This window comes from Calypte anna, chromosome 1, assembly GCF_003957555.1.
Source record: "Calypte anna isolate BGI_N300 chromosome 1, bCalAnn1_v1.p, whole genome shotgun sequence".
In the NCBI taxonomy this organism is placed as follows: domain Eukaryota; kingdom Metazoa; phylum Chordata; class Aves; order Apodiformes; family Trochilidae; genus Calypte; species Calypte anna.
Window position 1 is genome coordinate 63,955,249 of NC_044244.1, and position 26,235 is coordinate 63,981,483.

Sequence of the window (26,235 nt, forward strand, 5' to 3'; positions counted from 1 at the left end):
GGGAGAAGATGGCCGCTGGGGCGGTTCTTCCACTGACGGGAGGCGGTGGTGTGGAGGTTCTGTCACGGCTTTCCGGGACTGATAGTCCCTGCCCGAGCAGAGCGAACCCAAATTCCGGAGAAGCTGTGGCGGCGCTGGAGCCGGAGCTAGGTGGGCGGCGGGTGGTGGGTGGCGGGGAGAGCAGCAGCAGCAGCAACAGCAGCCCTCCCGCTGCCGCCGGCGCCATGAGGAACGAGCCGCTGGCCTGGCCCGCGGTTTCGGCCCAGGCGGCCTCGCTGCTAGAGGAGGCGGTGGATCTGCTGGTGCTGCACCGAGACTTCGCTGCCGCCGTGGAGAAGTGCGAGGCGGGATGCGACAGCCTGGACCCCGGGGCCGGCTCCAGCCCCGAGAGGTGCGAGGGGGCGTCGGGGGTGCGGAGCGGGGATAGGCCGGCTCTGGGCAGTGGCCTCGGCATCAGTTCTGACTGAAGGCAGTGTCTGCTCAGTTGGTGGTTATTTTTGTTTTTAAAAGAGGGCTTTTTGGGTTTAATCAACTGGATTTTTTTTTTTTAAAGAGGAATTAGGAGCCTCTTAAGCTTGGATATAAATGTTACCTGCATGAATGGCTATACCAGCGGTGGTACTTGTGATTTTGCTTAGCTTTTTCTTAATTATCCAAATTAATGGAGGGTAGAATTTTTTGCTAAAAAGCGAGTTAGCAGCTGTGTAAAACCTGGCTTGTCTTTGGCTGCTATGTGATACCAACACATATACATTTTCCTCTTCCGTGCTTAAGGGATCTGCAGGTGTTTGAGGGCAGTGAGGTGGACCTAAGAGCCTTCCCTGTGTCCTCCTAGAGCTGCGGACTCTGCATATTCTTGGAGACGAATTTGCATTTTTATTGGGGGCGAAGTGTAGAAGGAGAGGGAAAGGAGGTGAAGGGGCTGTTGGAGCACTGTATGGAGTACCTAGGTGTCACGGTTTAACACTGGCCCGGCAATTAAACCGAATAACAGACGCTCTCTATTAATGTCTCTCTCCTCCTTGATAAAGAAAGGAGAGAGAATAAGGGAGAGAGACTTATGGGTTGGAAACTAAACTACACAACTTTAATGAACAGTAATGATAAATAGGAAAAATTACTAAATATATACAAATATACAGGAAAATGGAAACCACATTCCTCCCCCCTCTCCCCCAATAACTCTCACGTCACCACCGAGGCTGCAGGGCAGCCCTGGGAAAGTCCAGGCTGGACTCCTGGAGTTGGCAGCAGTCAGGAACCGGAGGCAGGAACACACAGATATGGGCTGGCACGGATCAGGACCACAGGCAGACGAACGAATGGGATCCTTCCAGGATGCCGGGTGAAGGAAGGGAAGAAGGGAAATCAGGAAATCCAGAAGTCTGGAAATCTGGCTCGGCCCTCGTGATGCCTCAAATTTATACTGAGTGTGACGTATATGGGATGGAATACTCTGTTTGGTCAATTCTGGCATCTATCTTGTCTGTTCCTCCCCAAAGGAGGGCTCAGGTGGGACCTCTTTATCCTCCTGGACAGTAAAATGTTTTCCTCAGAGCTGAGCAGTGTCCTTGGCTCTGCATACCAGTCTCTAGCAGTAACTATAAACATCAAGTGTTATCAATCCTAGAAGCACACACTGTCTGAGAAACTTGCTGTTAATTCAGCAAGTGCAACTACTTAAAGAGACTTAGCTAGAAGCAAAAGTACAAGACAGAAAATCACCTTTATCCTGGCCCAAACCAGGACACTAGGCTGGGCTGCCACTCACTAGAAGGGACGCAAGGGGGAACGTGGTTGCAAGAAGTACTTACTTAGGTGTCTCTCCATTACCAGTTCTGCAGAAGTGAAATGCTCCCTTTGTGTTGTGGGGATTCAGGCGCTGGCTGAGATGAACCGCTGGAGAGAAGTTCTGTCTTGGGTCCTACAGTATTACCATGTCCCTCAACATCTGCCTCCAAAAGTTCTGGAGCTGTGGTGAGTGTCTGTGTCTGTCAGATACACAGGGTTTCCATTAATCAAGTTTAGTAGCCATCCAGATTTAAATATGTGATATTTTAATTTTGTGTGCTGTGAGGATAAAAGTGTAACCTGAGAAGGTCTGGTTTTGACCTGTGTGAGCTGGAGTATGCCTACAGATTGCTTTGTGGTGATAAAGTTCAAAAGGAGTGATGCTGAGGCAATAACATAGCTGCACCTATTGTCCACCTCAGAAATCTGTGCTTTAGGTGTAGACCCTGATACTTGATAGCTGTTTATGGGTAGTAAATGTCAGTGATCTTGACTTTCACAAAGAGTTAGTGTTCTCTAATAGTTTTTTTCCCTTGTGTTTAAGTATCCTGTTATACAGCAAAGTGAGAGAGCCCCAGGTGATGCTGGAGGTTGGCAGTAGCTGGCTTGGAGATGAAACGAATAAGAGCCTCCCCGAATATGGCTCATTGCTGGAGCTCTACCTCTTGCATGTGTTGCTTCCGCTGGGCCGGTTTGAGGGGACAGAAGAGCTTGTATGTGGCTGTGACGCTTTTGACAGTGAACAGCAGCAAGCATTGCTTGGGACTGTTTATGAAAGCAGATGTCAGTGGACTCAAGAGGAAAAGATGCACTCAGATGCTGAAGAACACCAAGATGCAGCAACAGAATCTGTTTTGGGTAGGTAATCCCTTTGTTGTTTGTGCTTCTTTTTTTATAATTTTATTTGAAGTTACTGGGTCCTTTGCATCATTAATACTTGCTATATTTTATTAGTATAAAGATTACTGTAACAACAAACCAGCCATGAAGAAGTCCTGTTGGGTAGCACAGAAATATAAGACTTACTGATCTATTTACTGGCAATCATAAAACATATTTAATCTCTGCAAATGTAAAGAGATGAGAATATTTCCCAGGTTCAAGAGTAAGTTGGAATAAATGCATTTATTTAAAAAAACATATTACAAAAGAGAAATTAAAAACACTCAGCAGTCCTTTAATGGTACATTTTGTTGGCTCTATGTACTCTGTTTCGCCTCCCTTCACAGTTGAGCCCATGTAGAACAATGCATGTCTGGCATTTAAAGTACTGCTTCTCCTCTGGAACTGTAAATCACTTGACGTTACATCCCAGGAGAGAATCTGGCACTACTGTGTTTTTATATTAAAAATAGATGCCTGAAAAAAAGTTATAATAAATTGTATTTCAAAACTGTTTTTCTGTTCCCTAGTATTAAAAAAAAACCCAACCCAACTCTCATGCAATCTAAGAATGGTCTTTTCTATCTTATTATCTGTATCTATGTGACTACTTTTTAAAATTTTTTTGTTTTGCCCTAACAGCCTTTTTCTTCTTGTATTCTAGGTGCTCTGTCCCAAAAGCTCTTGACTGTGTTGACATTGCTACGTCGAGCACTCAGGTCCATGTCAAGCCACTTCTATTTACTTCCTTACAAAAAGATGCTCTTGGCTACTTTTCTGCTTTACCTGGTGGTGGTGAGATTAGATCCAGGTACAGCATTAAGATATCCTAATTTCTAAATTTCATTATGATTACAGAGAAGAAAATGGTTGATGTTGGTAGATTTGGTCTGTGTAAATGTCTTGTCTTTAGGAGACACAAAAACAGGGTCACAAAAAGCTGTCATAGACTCAGCCTCTGACTCAGTCAACATGCAACATGCATATCTTCTGGAAGAGTATGTGCCTTGTAGGGCTGTCCTGTCAGGAAAGTGGAGAGTTGTCCAGAGCTACAGGGTACTCGTGTTAGTTCTGCTTATGTTGGTGTTTCACTAGTGATGGCTGCTGCTGTCATGGAGGAATGGGCTGGTCCCATGGTCTAGAGGTGGCAGCTGGGGTGTGGAAAATATGAGTGTTCCCCCTCTGGCTGGGTGGCAGGTGCTCTGTAGCTGTTCCGCAAATAGGCCCTTGGAAAATACTGAAGAAGGTGTCCTAGGAATGGGAGCAGCGCACAAATACTGAACTGAACAGAAGGAAATAAGACAACTAAGTTTTGATTAACCCTAGTTGGGATAGTTGTTCCTGTATCCGTTTTGTGTATCTTAATTATACCTTTTAAAAGCTCTTTTACAAGCTCTTTTTTTTGTTTTGCTCTGCAGCTTCTCCCACATCATTGCCGCTCATTTACAAACTGGTCCAGCTCTTCCGACAGGCTTGGGCAGCCATATATTCACCAATCCACAGGCCTCCAATTCAAGACTAGGTGTATTCCATCAAAGAATGTGTTCTTCTCTGCTGTTGTAAAAGTGTTAGCTTATCTTGAGGATGTTAATAGGCTCTTCAAGGACAGCTAAAATTAGTGTCCTGAGATGAACACCTGTGAACTGTGTGGTGACAACTTTTTTTCTTCAGATAGGTAGTGGTGGTGTATGAATTTTTAAACCATGCCAAGTATTCCTGATGATTTTAGTCCTATTGAAGCCAGAAAGCCAAGGTAGTGGGTCACAAAGTGCTGCACCTGCACTTCTTAACTGTGAATTACAGTACTTCATGTTTGCCTAATGTATAATAGTTCTTGAGAGGACATGCTGGTGGCAAGGAAATAGATTTTTTTATAAAACTGTATTCTATGTTACTGGCTAGTTGAACAACTGAAGTTGATGTTGTTTGCTTTTTTTGGTTTGGTTTTTTTTTGGGGGGGGGGTTGGTTTTTTTTTGTTTTTTTACCTCTTACTTTGTTTATATAGATGTTAAAAAGACCGTGTATGTCTAGAATCCACCTATCTCTCCATCCTGAATATCTGAAGTCATAGTTTGTATGGGTGCCATTTAGCTGTGCTTTATCATTCAGAACAAAAGATAATTCCAGCTGCAATAATTCTGTGGAATGTGAGATACTTCTCTAAGATCCCCAAACCTTGTCCAGAACTGTGGCAAGTATGTTGGTGTCTTTGCAGAAAATCTCCCCAGACTTACCCCATTTCTGACCACATGGGGCAGAAATTGGAGGTTTGGCCTAGAACATTAATTTCTTTCCCAGCCATCTACCGACCATGAATTGACAAAGGGTAAATTCCAAAGGAGAGAGCACTGTGCTACTTAAATAGTCCTTCCACTGGAGCAAACTAAAATGTACTGGAGAGACAAGTTAAAAAGTAAAGACAAGGCAAACAAGTAACCTGCCATCCCAGCACCTGTGCCAAAGGGATGCAGGCTGACTGGCATCAGTCCAAACTACAGAATGTTGAGGAAAGCAGTTTTGTTCAGTAAATCCTATCTTAACACACTAAACCTCTGAAATGAACAACCTTCAGGTTGTTACTTTCTCTCTAGCAGAGTCACCATATGCGGAGGTGGTGGCTGTTTGTTTTCTTCACAAGGATAGCAGCCTGTTGGTGCCCTTAAACCATGTGCAGCCTGTACCTTTGTTGTATACTGGCCACTTTGAAAACACTTCCATGTCTGCACTCTTCTTGGATTATTCCAGTAGAGAAATACTCCAATATTAATGTCAGATAAACTGAGGCAGGTCATTAATGAATACCGTAATGACCTTGCTTAGTTGTCTCAGAGTAAAACCCAAAATAATCCCATATCTCTCCCCAAAGTTTTTTTCTCTGCTAGGATTTAACACGAGGATAGGTAGCACAAAATGCTTCACCTTATTTAAGTGCTATTTCTTCTATACTCTGTGAACACAGGGAAGAGCAGCTCTTGATATTTTTCGGTAGTTGTTGTAATTCAACTATTAGTAGAGTTACAGCTTTACAACCAGCAGTGGATGGGAAACAAGGCAGAATCAAACATGGAGTTGTGCTCTTTCAGGAAAAGACTAGATTCTGTCTTCTGACCCTATACTTGGCAAATCCTCAGCTTAAGTACTTTGTAAGCCAGTTAATGAAATAGCAAACTTCACTTTTAAAGTCAGGTCAAATTCCTAACAAATTGACTGATTATGTGATAATAATTTTTCACTCTGATTTTATATTTACACTTCTAGCTAAATGGCAGAGCTGCATTTTAGGAGTTGGGACCAGTGGTCTGGACAGGCCATACATTATGTTAAGAATGTTGTAAAATGTCATAGCCACCTATTTACCAGGACTTCAACATTTAACTTGATTTTAAGTGTAGGTTGGTAACCTTCACTTTTTTTTTTTGTGCTACTGATTTTGTATGTGTTGTATTTAATTCATCATGAAAGGGCAAGAAGTTAGAAACAAGTGGTCAGGAGTTTTTTTGCAATTAATACTAATATGGCAATATTTAATTTTCACAATAAAATTACTACTGATTTATGTCTTTGTAGAGTTGCTTATTCATGTGGTGATTAAGTATATAAAAACTTTTGCATCTAAAGTATTGATGCTTCACAGTTCTCAAGGGATTTCCAGAAATGTTTCATTACATGTTCTCCTTGTACAGGTATATTTCGGAGTTGTTCGGTGTGAATTTGATGATGTTTGTAGGCTATAAGACTGCATTTTTATAGGAATTCAGGGAGTCATACTTACTTTCCGTGAAAGATCCAGCATTTTACTTATTTAAAAATGTATCTCTATGTACCTTGAGATGGCCAAGACCAATGCTACCAAGAATAAAGTACCCAGTATTTATCTTTAGCTGTGTTTTATTCTGCACTCTCATTCTATCATGGAGTGAAAAGGCATAGCCATGGGGATTGTACTGAGACAGATAGGATGTGTGTGTGCGTGCAACACATGTGCATGAACTTTCTGCTAGTAACTCCAGATACAAGAGCAAATTATAGTCTGCTTTTTTGGTTTGTAATCTTCTTGCTATAAACAAACAAACAAAAAAATCCTTGTACTGGCCCAGGAAGCTGAAATGCTATAGAACAGATGTTTCTAATCAGATGAACAGAGGTCAGAAAGATGAGGATTGGCTGGCAGAAAGATGAGGTTTGGTGTCTTAGAACCAGGAGACAAGAAGATAATTCCATGTACCTTGTCCACAGATGACCAAATAGTCAAGTGGAATTACTTGCAGTTCAACCTGTTCGCTATCTGATTTCAATCAATGGAACTTTGGCAAATCAACTCCATGTCTTCCATCTGTCTACAGCCACCTTTGTCAGAAAGATGCCATTTAAGAACTGTGCCACCTTTTGAAAGCTTAAACAAAGAAATTCTGAAATGTTTAATAACTGTTTAAGTCAGGTATCAGTATCATATTCACCAGTTATTAGGACTTCTAAGGAAGAGAAGCAGTTATTTGGGAAGATAGTCTGTATGTGTTAACATTCTGGTTACTAACACCAGTTGTAATTATTTTGTTTTAAAAACAACAATCCCCCTACACAAGGTCTCACTTGGAGAATTAACTGTGAAAACTTGCATAAGAACACACTGGGGCTGAGTCCTGTGATAGCAAGATGCTGATGTCACAGGTGAGTGGATGGAATGGGACTGCTTCCTGAGAGACATTATGACCTCCACTGCCTATACTTGGATGCTGTGGGATCCCTGCCAGTAAGGTCTGGGTGCTCTGCCACCTTGTGCCAGGCTGCTTGTACAGCAAGGGAAACAGTGCTCCTAACAGCCGAGGAAGGAACCAACGCAGAAAAAGCCATGGTAAGAAAAGAATCAGATTTTTATTAATGAGATAATGAGCAATGGATTTGGTCTTCTGTTTCCCACGACTCTGATCAAGATTTGAGTGAAGGTGGGAAGGTTGTACTGGCTTTTTTTGTTGTTGTTCAGTTTGGGGGCAACAAGCGTTTCTCACAGTGTACAAACTATTGTATTAGCTTCTTCATAAATTATTTTTTCTTTTTGGATACAAGCTGCTTTGAATGTACTTGGAATACAATATGCTTAACACTGGTTTAATGGCCTTTTCCTATATTCTTGAGAGGATTAAAATTTAAGAGCAAAGGTATGTGGACATTTCCCTAGGTGCTCTGTAAGACTGGATGGAAATCTGCAAAAAGATTAGTATTCAAATATACCAAGGGATTTTTTTTTTTTGAGAGAGAACCCTTTAGATTCACAGAGTTTGGAACTCTGCATAACAATCTATGGAAGGAGACACATTTTTTCCCTTCTAAAATACGATAGTGTATTTTGTGTTTCAGATTTCTGTTATTAAACTAGGTGCACAACACATTAATAAACACTTTAGAAACTGGTTCTTGACTGAACAGCATGATTACAAGAAGTGTATGTATCAGGATTTCTCAGGAGATTAGCCTAACATGTAAAGGGTGCTCTTGAGTATCAAGTTAACTTTTCCCATGTAAAATGTAATTAAAGGTACCCAGAGAATGGGCTGAAACAATCAGTGGTTGAAATTGAAGTACTAAAGGCACTTTAATTCTACCTCCTTTAATTTCTACAAACCTGTTTTTCACCTGTCCAGCATACATATTCAACAGAAGGTTGTAAGAGGAGAAGATAGTTTATTCTCCATGCTTTATATATCAATAGGGTAGCATTGCTGTGTCTTGTCCTGGATAATTGGAGTTGGCTCATATTCCCTAGCTGGGACCTACTGCTGTTTATTTTGTGTACCTGTACACAGTTTTTCTATCTGTATGGACTGATGTGCACTTACAAATAGATCCTGTGTACTGTACATCATGTGATAGGTATGACTCCACATCTCTAGTTGTTGTGATTATTGCTATTCCTACACAGAGCAAAATACTTTTCTTCCTATTTGAAAGTAAGTGCTGGAATATTTTCCATTTAATTTCACTCTCTTGGAAAATTTTGTAATAATTGGTTGATTTCGGGTTTCAGGTAAAATCAGCTTATAGACTCTTAGGATATTCACTGGTTCTTCTCACCATTTTCCTTGTCCTCCTCTTGCAGCGTGAGTGCATCTTGGTTCACGTTGGCCAAGCTGGAGTTCAAATTGGCAATGCGTGCTGGGAACTATTCTGTCTGGAGCATGGCATTCAGCCAAATGGCAGCCTCATTGACCAACCCAGCAATGACGACTCTTTTGCCACGTTCTTTGAAGAGATAAGCTCTAGCAAATACGTGCCTCGGGCTGTAATGGTGGACTTGGAGCAAACTGTAATAGGTCAGTATAGAGCTAATTTTGGAAAATTTGTCCATTTATCTTTCTTAAATCTTTACAATTTGTCTTTCTTAAAAAGATTCCTCTTTGGTCTTTTTTTGTGGTGATATTTTTCCTTTGCCTGACATTCAGATGTAAAAGCAGAGCATGAAGAATCAGGCAACAGAAGCTTTTCAAGAGAAATCACTGTTTTACTCTTGTAAATATCCTTTTCCCACACTTTCCCCTGAAGGTTCTGATAGAGCTGAAATTTTAGCACAGCATGGCACAGCCCTCATTTGATAAATTAGTTTATTTGTATAATACAGCAAATTACGCTTGGAGCAGAGTCCCTGTTCTTTTATTTTTAAAACTGAGAACATCTCAAGTGATACTCCTCAACTCTGTACTCTCTTTTTCAACATACAGATCTTGCATAGCATTTTCTACCAACTCCATTTCTCTTGCAAACATTATCAGACTTAGTGAATTATCTCTTCCCAGCTTCCACCTTTTTTCTCTCGTTCAGATGAAGTGCAGACTGGCACCTACCGGCAGCTTTTCCATCCAGAACAGCTGATCACTGGGAAGGAAGATGCAGCAAATAATTATGCACGTGGTCACTACTCCGTTGGCAAAGACAAAGTTGACATAGCACTAGATTGTATCCGCAAGCTGGTATGTACTATTAGTTTGGAAGCAAGACCTTAGGGTGGTGGGAGAGTTAATAAACAACACACAAGGGTTTGTTTTTCTTTCTTTTGGGATTTTTTTTTCATATGGTGGCTCACATTTTGCTTTATACTATTGTGGTCATTGTCTCAGAACAGAGAAATGCAGGGCCTGGACATCCCATCTTAATTTTCATATGAATGGAAGACTTAAATGGAAAACCTCAAATGTTGCTATAGCATTATTGTACTGTTACTCTACCTTGAGGTTTAGAGGGGAAAACAGACAATGTGAATTTTCTGAGAAAATTGCTGGCTTCTGTGCTATGCCCTAGGCATGGGTCCTGCCATCTCTATATGACAGTATAATTTAAAGACATGTTAATTAACTTTTTCGCTACTCTTGTTGCTTTCAGGCTGATGCCTGTGCTGGGCTGCAAGGATTCCTGATCTTCCACAGCTTTGGTGGGGGCACTGGCTCTGGCTTTACCTCCTTATTGATGGAACGCCTCTCTGTGGATTATGGAAAGAAGTCCAAACTGGAGTTTGCCATCTACCCAGCTCCTCAGGTCTCCACTGCTGTGGTGGAGCCCTACAATTCCATCCTGACCACACATGCCACCCTGGAACACTCGGACTGCACCTTCATGGTGGATAATGAGGCCATCTATGATATTTGTCACCGAAACCTGGACATCAAGCGCCCCACTTACACCAACCTCAACCGCCTCATCAGCCAGATCGTCTCCTCCATCACTGCCTCACTGCGCTTTGATGGTGCCCTTAATGTGGATCTGATGGAGTTCCAGACCAACCTGGTGCCCTACCCACGCATCCACTTCCCCTTAGTAACTTACTCCCCCATCATCTCCTCTGACAGAGCCTATCATGAGCAGCTCTCAGTGGCTGAAATCACCAACTCCTGCTTTGAGCCCAACAACCAGATGGTGAAGTGTGACCCAAGGCATGGGAAGTACATGGCCTGCTGCATGCTCTATCGTGGTGATGTAGTTCCCAAAGATGTCAATGAAGCAATTGCTGCCATCAAGACTAAGAGAAATATCCAGTTTGTTGACTGGTGTCCAACAGGCTTCAAGGTGAATAGGGCTGGCGTGTATTTCTCTTTATTATTCAAAGGGCAAGCTCAGTCTAGTGGAAAACTGGTATCTACAGTTTTAAGTTTTTCATCTTTCCCACTTCTGAGACAAAGGAACATGAGAGAGATGTGGGTTCTCCTTTGGACAACCCATTGACATGGACTTCTAAATATTTAAATAAATGGAAACGTATATTGTATTTCTATATTCAGTAACAGAAGAATGTCAGCCTATAGGACTGTACACTTAAAGAAATTGGATTTAAAAAAAAAGATCAAGGTAAGGCTTATACTTTGAAGACAATGAGACATTTGAGAGTGTCATTCATGATATCAAAAAAAGCAAACCAACCAAACAAAAAAGTAAGAGTTACTAGTAGTAGTCCTGGGAATGAAACATTTCTATGACATCTCTGCAAGGAGAAGTTTTTTTTTTATGGTCCCAAATTTTTCCATGCAGAGTGACATTTTTATAGGTTTTCATTCACTTGGAGTCCAGCTCTAGTTAGTGTACCCCCCTCTTCTTTTCCCCCTCTTTTCCTTGGGTGTTGGTAAGGAATTGACTTGTGCACAAAAAAAATAGCTTGAATTACATTAGACTTTACACTGATGTGCTCTGGATTTTTCCTTGCCTGTTTTCCTCCTTCCACCATTGGTTTTACAATTTTCTTATCCTGTTTAATTTTGTCCCTTTTCTCATAATGCTTGTTATTCATTTGTCTTTTCTATTGTTACTTGCAGGTTGGGATCAACTATCAACCTCCTGCAGTTACACCAGGAGGAGACCTAGCCCAAGTTCAGCGAGCAGTCTGCATGCTGAGCAACACCACAGCCATTGTAGGTGCCTGGGCAAGGCTTGATCGCAAGTTTGACCTGATGTATGCCAAGAGAGCTTTTGTGCACTGGTATGTGGGTGAAGGCATGGAGGAGGGAGAATTTGCAGAGGCCCGAGAGGACCTGGCCGCCCTGGAAAAGGACTATGAAGAAGTGGGAACTGACTCATTTGAAGAAGAAAATGAAGGAGAAGAATATTAAAATTCATACTGCCCTTTCCTGTGCATTAGCGTGTTTTGATGTCTTCTTTTTTTCACGTCTGTATTTCTGCTTAGCTTGCACTCCACTAGTCCATTGCCATCATAGTAGATTATAAACAGGATGAATTCTTCACTCTGAGATCACTAGGCATTAAATGAACAATATATGACCAGCTAATCATTAGTCCATTTGCCTTAGAGGGTGACAGGCTTCAGATTTTTGTCTAATATATCCTAAAAGTATCTCTGTCATTTATACTATAATTTATTCAATAGAGAGATACAGTCATGTGGCTTTAGGATTATATTTGAGGAAGTCCTGCTTCAAAATGCCCCAGGTAATGCTACAGACACTACATATGTAGAAGTTACCCATGGTGCTCATTCTTTATATCATGCTAATTGAAAACAATGTTTCAAAGCTGCAAGCCACAGTGAGAACTCTCTTGGTGCCAAGAACATACAGCTTGTCCTGATGCCCTTGCTTCTACAGAATGCACAGTGCAGGGTGAGTAGAAGGTGTGATTTTGCTAGCTGCCATGAGCAAGGACAAAATTTGGGTACTCTTAGCTTTAGCAGGACTTAAGAGCATGCCACGCTTGTGCAGGGACTGTGTAACAGTTATAATAGGATTGGTCTGGAGGTGCAAGTATGCTGACACTTCTGTGGTAACTCCTAAATCAACAACATCTATGATTGAGACAAGGGCCTTAAAACAACCAGCTTGTGGCATGCAAGACAGAAGCATTACCATGTCCATCAGACTTGCTGGCAATTACAATAAATAAGAATGACAAACAAAGTGTGTTAGTTACAGGTAGGATGTCTGTGAACACCAGCTATGACTTCACAGGTTAAGTCTTCATAAGGTATACTTTTGTATACTTTCATTGTTTAAGGGTTTTAGAACTGTTAAGGTAGGCAGGCAGGTGGACAGCCATGGCCTGAGTTTACACTGGTGGAATAACAAGTGAAACTGTTGGATGTTGCAGACAAGGGAATAGGAAAAGTGGCTGGCAAATCCTACCCTGTGTCTAAACTAATGAGCAGGAGAAGATGCCAGGCATTACACAGAGTAAAAAAGGAGTCAGGGGTACTCCCTCGCCTGGGATTTAAGTTATCAACAGAAAGTGAAGGGGATGTTGGCTTACTAGGGGTACTAACTAAAGCTGAAATTATCAAATTGTAAAGTTAGCAGAAGAATAGTGGTGAAAAGGTGATATGTGTGATGAAGATAACAGAAGGTGAAGAAAATGGTGTCCTTTTGGATGTACCTGTCGAGCAGCCCTGTGCCTGAACGCTGGCTGGAGCAAGACAAGCATGTTGTGCTGACCTTACTGTGTGTGCCTGAGTTGCTTATGAGCTCATGGTTACCTGGAAAGTTTCCCTTAGCACTGATGAAGAGACACCTTGGACAAAACGGAGGAGAGATCAAATATATACCACTATTATTTTAGTACTGGATTTATTACAGCTCTTTCAAAAATGGATTTCTTCTTTTTTTTTTTTTTTTTTTTAAATCCATGTTTTCACTGAAACACATACTTAACACATACAACTACAGCAGGGCTACAGAAATGCATTATGTTTCATCCATACTGTCGAGGAACATTGTTTCCTTTATGGTAGCTCAGTTTGTATTAGGATTGCTAAAAGTTCATAAACAAAGGCAGGCACATCAACAAGCTTCATTGATGCAATTTGGCTTTTTGTCTGCAAACTCAATTTCTAGTCTTTATATTAGTGACTATAGTTCTGAACTTGCTATATTAGGGAAGATAATTCTGCAAGTCCAGATCTAATTCCACAATTTTAACACATACATAGAAATTTTGTATATGACAATTCTTAGGAAAAAAGGAAATAACTATTTTGAAACTGTATCCTAAGATGTAATTAATTTTTATTTAAAAGTAACTTCAAAAATACATAGCGTAGTTGTCTTTCAGGGATAATGACTGAAATGTGGACACTGAAATACAAGACTTGAGGCTAATTTCAGAAATGATTGAAAGGAAATGCTGTCAATCCTCCCAGTAGGTGGCAACAGAATGCCAGAATGGAGTTCTACAGGGTACACAGGGAAGCATTTATGTCTTCAATCGCTGAACCTTAAGAAGTACAGTAATGTGTGGAAAATGTGCAGACTTTCAAACAGAAAATTAAACGAAGTGTTTTTTGTATGGTCACTGAAGAACTTCTTAGGAGTTTTGTGAGATTATAAAATTGCACATTACTCTTCTAGAATAATCCACAATTCTGGCACTATTGGCAAGTCACTTAGCAAATCTGTAGGGATTGATGTATTTATCTAGTAGAGGAGATAAGTCAACTGTCCTTTATTTGCCTATTGACATATTTTGATCTTTAGTTAGAAGAGAACTTACAGATATCAGGACTTGGTGGTTCTCTTGGCCTAAGATCTGGTGGACAGTACTTCTAAACTCTATGTTACTAAAAAAATATTATTTTGGGGGGTGTTTCTATTTTTACATAGAGAAAAAGGCTTTAGGTTTTGTGTGGCCGTGTTACAGGTTTTTGTGTTTTTAAATCCCTCTAGAAGGCTGATATTGATAGAATCATAAGCAATTGGAGATACTACCTCACAAATCCACTGCTATGTTGCAATTGCTCTGGAGTGCACCTGTGGCATGGCACCCATCCATGTGCACGAGTAGTCCTTTGAGCATACCCACACCATACCAGCTGCATGCAGACCCCACGTCGCCCCAAGAAGCACGGGCTATTCACAAGCACTCTGACAGCACAACCAAAGCCACTGTAGTTCTTATGCCAAATTCATACCTCAGGACTCCACTGCTGAGCTTTTTTACAATCAGCCCTATTTACGTTTCCTCATCATCTACCAGTGTTACAAGGTAAAAGATGAAGTGGGCTGGTGTTGACCAGACCCTCCACCCATGCAGGGCACATATCAAGCCTGTTCCAGGAAGAACAGAGAGGTGGCCCTACATGCTCACCATCTGCCCACACAGGTTGAATGCCAGCATCGAGCAAGATGACTTTCTTTCCAAGATTCCAGGTCTAGGAAAAACGTTGCGTCATGTCTCTATGACGTGGAGTGTGGAGGCTGACTTTGGAGTCAGCAGAACTCACCCATCCCTGGAAGCACAGTCCCATGCTGGGCATTCAGGTGTCCCTCTAAATTTGCTGTGAGACAGTTTCCTGAGGCGACTCTCTGCACAGAGCTCCACATCAGCTTTAACATTTCAGGTTGCCTGGCATGCTGGAGCTTGGCTGGAATGTTACTATGCTATATTGGAAGAATAACACTAGAACAACCTATTCCTCATCCTCAAAGCAATGATAGCATGGTTTTCTGGAGAAATGTGGGTCTCATTTTAAAGAAAACATCTGATAGAAAGTATAATGAATATTTTTCCTCTGTAAAAAATGTGTACATTTTTTCCAGCCAAAATCAAATAGTGATTTGCAGGCTTATGTAAAGTTCAGAAAAATGAAGATTATGCCATATTAAATATGAGTTTATAAAAAACATATGAAGTACTCCACACTGTTAAAATGTATGTGTTAGTTAAAGAAGAAGGCCCTTAGACAGCTGCCAACATTGGCAGAACAATCTATTAATATAATCATATCAAAGTAGACTAACCTAAAACATAGGAGTTGTTCATTTAGATTTCTACTGATGCAATATCATAATAAACAGTATTTTTCTAAAGCCCAGGTTTACATAATACTGACATTCAAGCAATGAGGTGTACCTTCCTCTTTGTTGCCTAGGCTTTGCAAGCATGGGAATTTCTCCACTGAAAGAAGCTGCTGCTGTCCAATGCTGAGCTAGTGCAGAAGCAGCAAACAATAAAATGGTGGAGGCAACTGCCCTCATTTAGTGTGAGAATGTTTGTGTAATGCCTCCAGCTAGGTCTTGCAGTAAGAATCAGATTTCTTTCTGTGTCTGCAGAGATGGGTTTGACTCTGCACTGAATACTGCCCCATACTGCTGACAGCCCAGATGACTACACAGAAAGAGAAGCTATTGAAGTAAATTGAAACATGAACAGAGAGGCAGCTGGAGTAAGGACAGAAAGAAGTCAGGCCAGCATTTAAGAGCCCTGGTAGAGAACACTTCAGAATGGTAACTATATTTACTTTCCAGTCCCCTATTTTGTTTTATTTTATTTTATTTTCTTCTACCTCCCTCTTTATCATTCATTGGCTTTTTACACCCTCTTGGTGTATTGGAATTTAGGAGTGATTTTCATCTAGATGTGTATGTACTGGCAGAACAGGGAACTGGGATGTGTCTTAGAGGTGATATATATGGATAATACTCAAGTGCTAGAAAGAATAATGTGTGGCATGTTACACAGCCCCACTCAGACTTAAAAAGCATGCCAAACCAGGCAGGACTAAATTTGAAATCTGGGGCATATCTGAGCCCTGTCTGTCTGGATAAATTTGCATATGTGGGGTGGTGGGGAGGGCAGGAGGCAGTGATGCCGCGGGCAGAAGTGCTGAGCCTGTGACTTGTTCCCCACTCCACCCTGACACTGAAGCTCAGCAGCAGGTGCTGGGTGCTGAGCCCAGGCTGCCTCTCACCCTGCAGCCCAGAGCCAGGCTCCTGCAAAGATTTGCCACAGCTGATCCCAAAGGGAAGGAAACATCACTGGAGACACCATGGTAAGGGGGTATGTGGGAATACCAGTCTTAAGGTGACAGGGGAGATTGTGGGTGGGGGAAGGCAGAGGGATTTGCTGTTGTTATCAGTTGTTTGTGCAACAAAACCCTGATCTCATGCACCACTTACCACGGAAGAAGATGGGAAATGAATGTCAGAAAACCTCACTGGAGCTGCAGGGCATGGAGAATCAGTGTTTTCTTTAAAGGGTCTCTAATCAGTAGACTTATAAGACAGTTCTGGAGTCTTAGGTTTTTAGTACTCTCTGTTGTTAGTATATTTTCTCAACACACATTTTGTACGAGATAATATTTTTTTTTTAGAAATAAACCAAAAAAAGTTAGTTACCTCTTTGCTTTAAATTAACACAGCCCCTGTGGCTGTACCGTACATAGCTACATGGTGTATACCTGTGTGTTTCTGGAGTGCATATTTTTATACATGTGTGTTTAAGTAAAGAAATACCCTTCATTTTTAAGATTTGGGGGTTTATTACAAATTGGTAGGAATTTCTCAAAACCTCTTAAGAGTGTGAAAAAGTCGTTTCAACTTTTAATCCAATTTATGCTTAGTAACAAGTCTTACTTTGATGCATAAAACTGCTATTTTCTACCAGTACAGCTGGTCCAAAATGAGAGTGTTCATTTTGCAGGCAAGATAAATATTTCCACAAGCTCCCCGTGAGCTCACTTATGGTAGTGAGGAACAGTGTTTCAGGAATAGCTGGGAATATCTGCAAGCCTAAAGTCTGCCTTTGTGCAGTAAATACTTAGCCAGTATTCTGTTTGGTTTTTTTTAATAGAATCAAGGGTGCCCCAGGTTTAGTGTCACAAACAACCTGTCCCTTTCCACTGTCTCTGGGTAAACAAAAGGTCAGGACTACAGTTTGTAAGATAGGTCCTGGTACATTAATGGTAGGATGTAAAACACGAGTTTGGAGTAAGCCCCAAATTTAAATACCATGTAGAGATCAATTTACTCTGCCTGTGACTTCAGAGACACCCACTCTCTTCCCTATTAAAAGTCTTCCTATTTTAAAGCTGTTTACCATGCAAAATTAGAAATATTTTTGTTATTTCCTTCTTTTCTTGAAGAGTATTTCCAAATTAATGCTGGGTAGGAAAAGATGGGAATTGAAGGCGAGAGCTGCAGCCAGAGTCCTGGCTCAAAAGACAGTGTGGAGATACTGTGTCAAATCATCACAGCTGAAAGATCAGTCTAAAAGGAAAGGAACTGGTTCTGCAGTTTTCAGCTATAATCCTATACTAAGCTTTAAAATATTAACTTTCTAAGCCAACATTCCCTAATTCCATCTGTGAAAAAACAGACCAATTCCTCTACTGATCTGAGGAACAGAGTGAAGCATCTTTTTAGATTCCAAGTGTTGCTTGACTTCTAATTGTAGTTCCACTCTAAAAGATAATGTTTTAAAAAGTAATCTGTCCTCATTGCTGTATTTAAAAGGAAAAAGACATTTTTTTAAAAAGTTTCCTTGCTGCCAGGCTTACTAGATTTACACCAGGATTTAAAAGAAAAGCAGGAGCCTGTCCTGAGAAAAATCAGTGTTAATTGAATTCTCTGAGCCCAAAAATGCCTTCAGTATCTCCTGAGTAATCCTTCAGATTGCAACTCCATTGCAGCATATTGTCAGTAAAATAACTCGGATAGTTTTGCACAGGTCTAGTGAGAAAAGGAGGGTTGTGCAAGTACACTTGAGAGCTTGTTACACACACTGCTGCATGTGCATTTGCAGAGTCAGCAACTTACAAATGAGTACTGAATAGAAATAATATATGTAATAGAAAGAAATGTTTAAATTGGCTTTCCATATTCATTTGAACTTCTGGGTATAACTAACTGGAGCAATGGTGATTTCTAAAATTCCACTTGTTTCTTAAAAAAATACCTTCAGTAGTGTTTCTAAAATGGAAATACATGTCAGCTGTGAAGAAAACACTGCTCCAGAGGTGGTGCTGGTCACACATTCTGCCTGAGGATTTATTTTTCTGGTTAGAAGCATTTTACTCACAGGACACAGGATGATTCTGCAGGTAAAGCAGGTGTAGAACTGGGAAAAAGAAAAAAAAAGAGAGAGAAAGAAAAAGATACAGAAAAAGATACAGAAAAAGGAAAAGAAAAAGGAAAAGAAAAAGGAAAAAGAGAAAGAAAAGAAAAAGAAAAAGAAAAAGAAAAGAAAAGAAAAAGAAAAGAAAAAGAAAAAGAAAAAGAAAAAGAAAAAAGAAAAAAGAAAAGAAAAAGAAAAGGAAAAGAAAGAAAAAGGAAAAGAAAAAGAAAAAGGAAAAGGAAAAAGAAAAAGAAAAAGAAGAAGAATAAGAAAAAGAAAAGAAAAAGGAAAAGGAAAAGAGAAAGAAGAAGAAAAAGAAAAAGAAAAAGAAAAAGAAGAAGAAAAAGAAAAAGAAAAAGAAAAAGGAAAAGGAAAAGGAAAAGGAAAAGAAAAAGAAAAAGAAAAAGGAAAAGAAAAAGAAAAAGAAAAAGAAAAAGGAAAAGAAAAAGAAGAAGAAAAAGAAAAAGAAAAAGAAAAAGAGAAAAAGAAAAAGGAAAAGGAGAAGAAAAAGAACCTGGCCAAATTTAATTCAATTATTAAGTTATTTGACATCTTGAAATGAGATATTACAAAACAAAAATGAATGAGGAGCATTCTGTGGCCTTGAAGCCAGGTAGAAGCCAGGTAGCATGGCCTGCTGTGTATTTAAGCATCTGAATTCTCGTTTTGTCTCCAAAGGTTAGTGAGCTACTCACTGGAAGCCATTCTTGACAATGAGTTGTATTCTGAATGATGCCAGCTTTTTCTGGAGAAGTATGAACTTGCATAAGACAAAACTGTGCCAGAGAGTGTGTATCAGTCAGCACAGGTAATCACAGGACAGTGTTCACTGCTATGAACTATCTTTTTTACTCTCTAGTATAGACATGACCATTGTAACGGTTTAACAGTGCCCAAAGCAGGACAACCATTGAGATCACAAAGATGGAGCTCAGAAGACTATAATTACAATTGTTCCAAAGCAGAGACTGAAGCTGAAAACTCTACATCTGAAACCACTCTGTCCTTACAAAACTGCTTTTCGCTATGCACCGTGTGGTAATCTTCTGGACTAACTCACAAGTATCTTTTTAATAATTCTTTATCTGAGCTTAAGAAATCCAACACTAGGTCTTTTGTGCTCCTGTTCTCCAGCTGTAAAGGAGTTTTGAGTAATTGGCACCTGTCTATTTTAGCCTGGTGTTATATATGCTGGTTTTCTTATACTGAAGTCCCTGGCTACTACAAGAACTATGCTCAAAAATTACACAAGTAAACACACTATATTCCAATAACATTGCCTGAATATGCAGTGGACCTACAATGTCAAATTTGTAGCTGCTCAGGAGCTTGAAGGAACATTTGTTTTCACTGACAGAATCTGAAATAACTTCCCAGGGTGAATATTGCTTAAAGCAGATCTTCCAAGTTTCCACTCTAGCCTTCTGTCAGAGGGTTAAAGGACCAAAAGGCATCACCTGTCTTGGGTTACATAAGGTTGCGGTTACATGGCTGTGTCAGGTTCCATCCAGGAATAAAAATAAACTCAACAGTGATGTACTTTTCAGCAGAGCCACTCTATGGGAGGAAGAGTGAGGTTTCTGTTAACTGAAATAATTTTTTTTGCCTGTCTGTTTTCATGCACCCATATATTACAGTGCAAAGGTCCCAGTTTTCTTAAAGAACTGTTCCAATATCTTGTGTGTATATGTACTGTCTCATTGTGGTCATGGGGTCAAATAGTGAAGTGAAATGCTAACCGTGACAATTCACCATTTCTCGGGAAAGCAATACACTGGGAAAAAGTAGCCATTAGGAATAAGGAGGACTAACGTGGGCTGTTTATTCTGACCCTGTCTCTGTTCTCTCCTCTTAGCGTGAGTGCATCTCTATTCATGTTGGCCAGGCTGGAGTTCAGATAGGAAATGCATGCTGGGAACTCTTCTGCCTAGAGCACGGCATTCAGCCAGATGGCACCTTCAAGGATCTGCACAACAAACTTAACAATGATGACTCTTTCACCACATTTTTCAATGAAACAGTCACTGGGAAGCATGTGCCTCGAGCTGTAATGGTGGACTTGGAACCAACTGTAGTAGGTCAGTAGAGAAATCGACCTGGAAAATGGAAAAGAGCTTACTCTTCCTAATATCACCATAGTCTCACCAGTCTCCACTGATAAAAGGAGCACACTTTTTGTATCTTGATCTAGCACTAGGCAGCATTAAATTAATCGTCTTGTGACACAGAATGCCAGATTCTGCCAAAACTCAATTATCTCCATAGGTACTATAAACATCAGGGCATCAGGCTCCTCAGCAGTTTAGTAGCTAGCACACATGGTTTGTATGACTTCTTTTTGCAAAAACATTTAACTTTTGGGTTTGTTTCTTGTGACATTTTGCCATGTGAATTATGCTTGTCTCTGGCTTGGATTCAAAATGGGAAGTGTCAACTTCCCCCCCCAGGAACAGAAGGATTTCTAACAACTGGGGCACCTGAGGAAAACTGATTTACTTCACACTGTTCTTGTGGTGACTTCTCGTCGGTACAAGGCTGTACAACTGACAAGTTCATGACAAGATAATATCTGTGGCTGGATATAAACCAGCACCAGAAAACAGCAGAATGAAACAATTTAAAAATGCTAAGGAAACAGTTTTCCCTTCTTGGTCAGCATCAGGTTTTTGATGTCATGACCTCCTGTGAGTTTAAGATTGCATCAGTGCCCACAACAAACAGAAGTTTTGAGCACTCGTGCACAGCCATATAGCTTCTAACAAATTCTCTTTCATGTTCAGATGAAGTTCGGGCTGGCACCTTCCGGGAACTTTTTCATCCAGAACAGCTGATCACTGGAAAAGAAGATGCAGCTAATAACTATGCCCGTGGCCACTACACCATTGGCAAAGAAAGCATTGATATTGTGCTTGATCGTGTCCGTAAGCTGGTAAGTCCCAGTAGTTTTGAAACAGCAGTTTGGATTCTGCAGAAGACGTGCAGAACACATAGCTTCTTAACTATAGATGATACTAATCAGTCAGAAAAGAAACCTCAAGACATTACCCTAAAGGCGTCATTACCAGTCCAATGGAGAAAAGCCCAGTAGTTATCTTACCACGTGTATATATATACTTCAGATAGTCTTAAAAACTAGTTCTGAATATGTAACTCTTCATTAGCATAGCCCTGGAGCAGCAATACTGCTATAGAAGGGTAAATTCAGCAGTTCTACTTTGCTAGTTTCAGCTAGACTAACTAAAAGAAGCGTGAAGTTCAGAGATAGAAGCTCCACAGATAAGAGTCAAACTTTTCTAAGTTTAGCCAGTGAAGGAAGTAAAGGATAGGATTAGCACCAGTACTTGACATGAAATCTTTGCCATATCTTGCTGATAACTGCTCTCTGCTTCAGCTCAAAATAAGCTCACTCAGCACATGAAAAGCCTTTCCTCTTCAGCCCCTATCCTTTCACCTTCTCTTTTGCTTTCTAGACTGATGCCTGTTCTGGGCTGCAAGGATTCCTGATCTTCCACAGCTTTGGTGGGGGCACTGGCTCTGGCTTTACCTCCTTATTGATGGAACGCCTCTCTGTGGATTATGGAAAGAAGTCCAAACTGGAGTTTGCCATCTACCCAGCTCCTCAGGTCTCCACTGCTGTGGTGGAGCCCTACAATTCCATCCTGACCACACACACCACCCTGGAACACTCAGATTGTGCCTTCATGGTGGATAATGAGGCCATCTATGATATCTGCCGCAGAAACCTGGACATTGAGCGCCCCACTTACACCAACCTCAACCGCCTCATCAGCCAGATCGTCTCCTCCATCACTGCCTCACTGCGCTTTGACGGTGCCCTTAATGTGGATCTGATGGAGTTCCAGACCAACCTGGTGCCCTACCCACGCATCCACTTCCCCTTAGTAACTTACTCCCCCATCATCTCCTCTGACAGAGCCTATCATGAGCAGCTCTCAGTGGCTGAAATCACCAACTCCTGCTTTGAGCCCAACAACCAGATGGTGAAGTGTGACCCAAGGCATGGGAAGTACATGGCCTGCTGCATGCTCTATCGTGGTGATGTAGTTCCCAAAGATGTCAATGTAGCAATTGCTGCCATCAAGACTAAGAGAAATATCCAGTTTGTTGACTGGTGTCCAACAGGCTTCAAGGTGAGTGGGGCTGGCATAAGCAGCCTCTCTTTAATGTTTGAAGGGGAAACTGGTATGTAAAGTATTTAAAATGGTATTTAAAAATTAAGCAGTCTGTCACTGCATGTTTTCCACTTCTGAGACAAAGGAACGTAAGACACATGTGTATGTATAAATATACCCTTTCTCCTTTGGACGACCCGTTGACACAGACTCCTAGTACCTACATAAGAGGTAACGTGAAGTGTTTATGAGTTAAAATCTAAGAAGCATTAATTTCAGACCTGAATATTTAAAAAAAACAAACAGTAAGTGTTCCCTCTGAAGCATCACCTAAAACTAAGGAAATATAAAATCCAATACAATTAATAAAGGAAATGCCGATCTTAGTGAATGATAACACCCTCATCCAGAAATATAACATTGCCTTTCTCCACTGGCTACATAGTAGTGTTGGGAAACATAATTTCAACAATAATACAGACATTAGCAGTGGAAAAACATCTGCCATACAAATAGCTGGTTTAGAGTAAAAACTCTTAACTGGGAACTAACTTTCTGTATTAGTTTCTACAGAGTATCTTGGTGAAACTCTGTGTTCAGTATTGAGTAGCTATTAAGAAAGCTACAAAGTTAACAGAGTACATTAAACATATGAATAATACATACATTAAAATGAAGAAATATCATACTGTTTCTGACGTTGATTTTAATGGCATTTGCCATCTTGCAGTTTCTGAAGAGGCATACTCTACCTCATTATCTGTAACTTTACTCACTTTTTTTTCAGCTCTTTGATTGCCTTCTTTCTGTTCTTGCCTTTTTACAACCTTCTCTCATACTCCTGTTTCCAGGTTGGGATCAACTATCAACCTCCTACAGTAGTTCCTGGTGGAGACCTAGCCCAGGTTCAGCGAGCAGTCTGCATGCTGAGCAACACCACAGCCATTGCAGAGGCCTGGGCAAGGCTTGATCACAAGTTTGACCTGATGTATGCCAAGAGAGCTTTTGTGCACTGGTATGTGGGTGAAGGCATGGAGGAGGGAGAATTTGCAGAGGCCCGAGAGGACCTGGCCGCCCTGGAAAAGGACTATGAAGAAGTGGGAACTGACTCATTTGAAGAAGAATATAATGGGGAGTAATTTTGAAATGCACTTTGTTTCTTCTGAGCACAGAATTTTCTCTGTAACACTTCATTGCATGTGTCTACCAATAGGCCACCCCTTTCTATGCTATATATTTAGGAGAGGTCATATAGAGATATCTTTTGTTCCCAAAATCACAGACAAATTGTCCTATAAGATATGATCAGCTGTAGTAATGCCCTACCACTCCCTGCAATGCAGAAAGTCTTGGTCTTCTTTCTTGTATATTTCATGTAAGCCTCTTCAAGCTCTAATATACATAGTACACCCACTATGATTCAATATATGCAAGCTTATAATGGAGCATATTGAGTCAGTAGAGTTTTCAAAGTTCAAATCTTACATACCTTCACCTTTTGCTTACTGGCATGTCAACAAATAGTGACAATGGAAAAATTGTGCCTCTGCTCTGTGCTTTATTATCCCTTCATTGATCTTCAGCTGATTGATCCAAAAGGAACATTTCACTCTTCTGAAATACCACCCCTATAAAAGCAAACACACAGGAGAAATATTAAAGCAATGCAATTTTTCCACATTTGGGGCTAAACAACTGTATTGTGAAAACAAGCATCCTATTAGATTGCGTACAGCTGCAGCAGGCATAAGAATTCCTTTTCCATGTCTCTGTGAAACTGTTTCAACGAGATAACTGTCTCATTAGAAACATTCAGTATTCCTTACTTACCTAGATTGTTCTTCCTCTGCAAGAAACAGCCTTTGCTTTATCTAGCAGACTACTTTGCCACCCATGTCAATTTTTATTTAGTGCACCATGTGAGAGTGAGTCTGCAGTACAGGCATTTGAATGTTCACTCAAAGATAACTCAAAGTAATGATTGAAGATCTCAGATTTACAGGATTCAGAACTTGCTAGGCCCAGGTCTACATTCCTGATAGGAGACAAGCATGCGTGCTGAGGCCGCTGGCAGTTGTCATTGCAAGGCCACTCTTGATAATCTTTTGTAGATCATGCTGACTTGGTCAAGTACCCAAAGGCTGGAGGAAAGCAAATGTCACTCCTATCTTAAAAAAGTGCAAGAAAGAGGACCCAGGGAACTACAGGCTGGTCGGCCTCATCTCAATCCCTGGGAAGGTGATGGAGCAGCTAGTCCTGGAAACCATTTCCAGATACATGATCAAGAAGAAAATCATCAGTTGTCCTCAGAAGGGATTAATGAAGGAGAAGTTGTTTTTTACCAACTTGATAATTTTCTATGATTAAACAATTGGCCTGATAAATATCGGGAGAGAGCAATGGATATTGTCTACTGTCCCTTGCTCAGGGAGTTTGTGAAGACTCACAAAAGTCACCTGGATATAGTCCCTGGCAACTGGCTCTAGGTGGCCCTCCAGATGACCTCTAGAGGTCCCTTCCATCAGCAACCATTCTGTGATCTTTTTCATGTAGAGATTTCTATTTATATTGGCAGTTTCATTTCATACTTCAACATCACATCGAACTTGTATACTCTGTATGCATTATATGCATTTAATTAACCAGATGAATAAATTACTAAACTATGTTACGGAATGCCAGAATTGTATCTTTTGAGGAAAACTTCCCTATGCGAGATATATTGAATTATGTACCTAAAATGAAGCAACATGAATAAGTACTACTCAGTCTAGTGGGATTCAGACTCCCACATGGTTTCCCTCACAGTTTCATCCTGAACTGGGACCAAAACCAGAAACAGGAATTTTCATGCACGAAACAAATGCATGCAGTCATCCCAATAAGGGACCCTGCTATTCCACTGAGAAAGGAGAAACAGGGGCCAAATTAAGATCAAAAACATGACAAAAAATGACAGATGAATTGCTTGCTGTGGTCTTTGAAGAACTGGTGAAAGAAATGCAATGAATAAGTGGAAGTTACTGGTCCAGTGTGGAGTACTTTATGCATTCTAAAACACTGGGTGTGGAGTTCCAAACTTCTTGAAAGTTTTAGAATCTCATCCTGATCATCAATGCAATGTTTTATTTTATTTGCCAGGACACTTAGTAATCAGGATCCCAGCTTTTGCAGTAGGTGATGCATTCTCTGGAATGCTTTTGTGATTACTTTAGAAGTGTTGTGGCATTTATCAGGAGCTAATAGCATTTTTCAAAGTGACTCTACACCACAATGCTCAGCAGGTGGTATACTTGGAGACCCAATGTCACGGTTTAACACTGGCCCGGCAATTAAACCGAATAACAGACGCTCTCTATTAATGTCTCTCTCCTCCTTGATAAAGAAAGGAGAGAGAGTAAGGGAGAGAGACTTATGGGTTGGAAACTAAACTACACAACTTTAATGAAACAGTAATGATAAATAGGAAAAATTACTAAACATATACAAATATACAGGAAAATGGATACCACATTCCTCCCCCATTTCCCCCAATAACTCTCACATCACCACCGAGGCTGCAGGGCAGTCCTGGGAAAGTCCAGGCTGGACTCCTGGAGTCGGCAGCAGTCGGGA

The 26,235-nt window shown here is 40.7% G+C and overlaps 3 protein-coding genes across 6 annotated transcripts; all 3 read left to right on the forward strand.

Annotated features, from left to right (window-relative positions):
• On the forward strand, window positions 1–25,296 carry LOC103538126 (tubulin alpha-4 chain). Of its 2 annotated transcripts, XM_030445911.1 has the most exons (10): window positions 1–391; window positions 1,837–1,977; window positions 2,336–2,649; window positions 3,338–3,484; window positions 4,092–7,526; window positions 8,769–8,982; window positions 9,488–9,636; window positions 10,046–10,726; window positions 11,467–11,728; window positions 23,734–25,296. In XM_030445911.1, the coding sequence occupies exons 5-10, from the start codon at window positions 7,356–7,358 to the stop codon at window positions 23,757–23,759; spliced, it is 1,503 nt and encodes a 500-aa protein (XP_030301771.1). In that variant the 5' UTR covers window positions 1–391; window positions 1,837–1,977; window positions 2,336–2,649; window positions 3,338–3,484; window positions 4,092–7,355; the 3' UTR covers window positions 23,760–25,296. The 2 variants fall into 2 exon arrangements, with proteins under 2 accessions (XP_030301771.1, XP_030301763.1); XM_030445903.1 differs by lacking the exon at window positions 23,734–25,296 and having other exon boundaries at window positions 11,467–11,762.
• Window positions 225–4,195, forward strand: PEX26 (peroxisomal biogenesis factor 26). Its single transcript, XM_030448734.1, has 4 exons — window positions 225–391; window positions 2,336–2,649; window positions 3,338–3,484; window positions 4,092–4,195. The coding sequence occupies exons 1-4, from the start codon at window positions 225–227 to the stop codon at window positions 4,193–4,195; spliced, it is 732 nt and encodes a 243-aa protein (XP_030304594.1).
• LOC103538114 (tubulin alpha-8 chain) lies at window positions 15,829–25,296 on the forward strand. 3 transcript variants are annotated; one of them, XM_030445926.1, is made up of 5 exons: window positions 15,829–15,879; window positions 20,343–20,565; window positions 21,268–21,416; window positions 21,958–22,638; window positions 23,472–25,296. In XM_030445926.1, exons 1-5 carry the CDS (start codon window positions 15,877–15,879, stop codon window positions 23,757–23,759), a joined length of 1,344 nt encoding a protein of 447 aa, XP_030301786.1. In that variant the 5' UTR covers window positions 15,829–15,876; the 3' UTR covers window positions 23,760–25,296. The 3 variants fall into 3 exon arrangements, with proteins under 3 accessions (XP_030301786.1, XP_008502660.1, XP_030301796.1); XM_008504438.2 differs by lacking the exon at window positions 15,829–15,879 and adding an exon at window positions 16,227–16,424; XM_030445936.1 differs by lacking the exon at window positions 15,829–15,879 and adding an exon at window positions 19,273–19,295.
• Window positions 25,297–26,235: the final 939 nt, after the last annotated feature.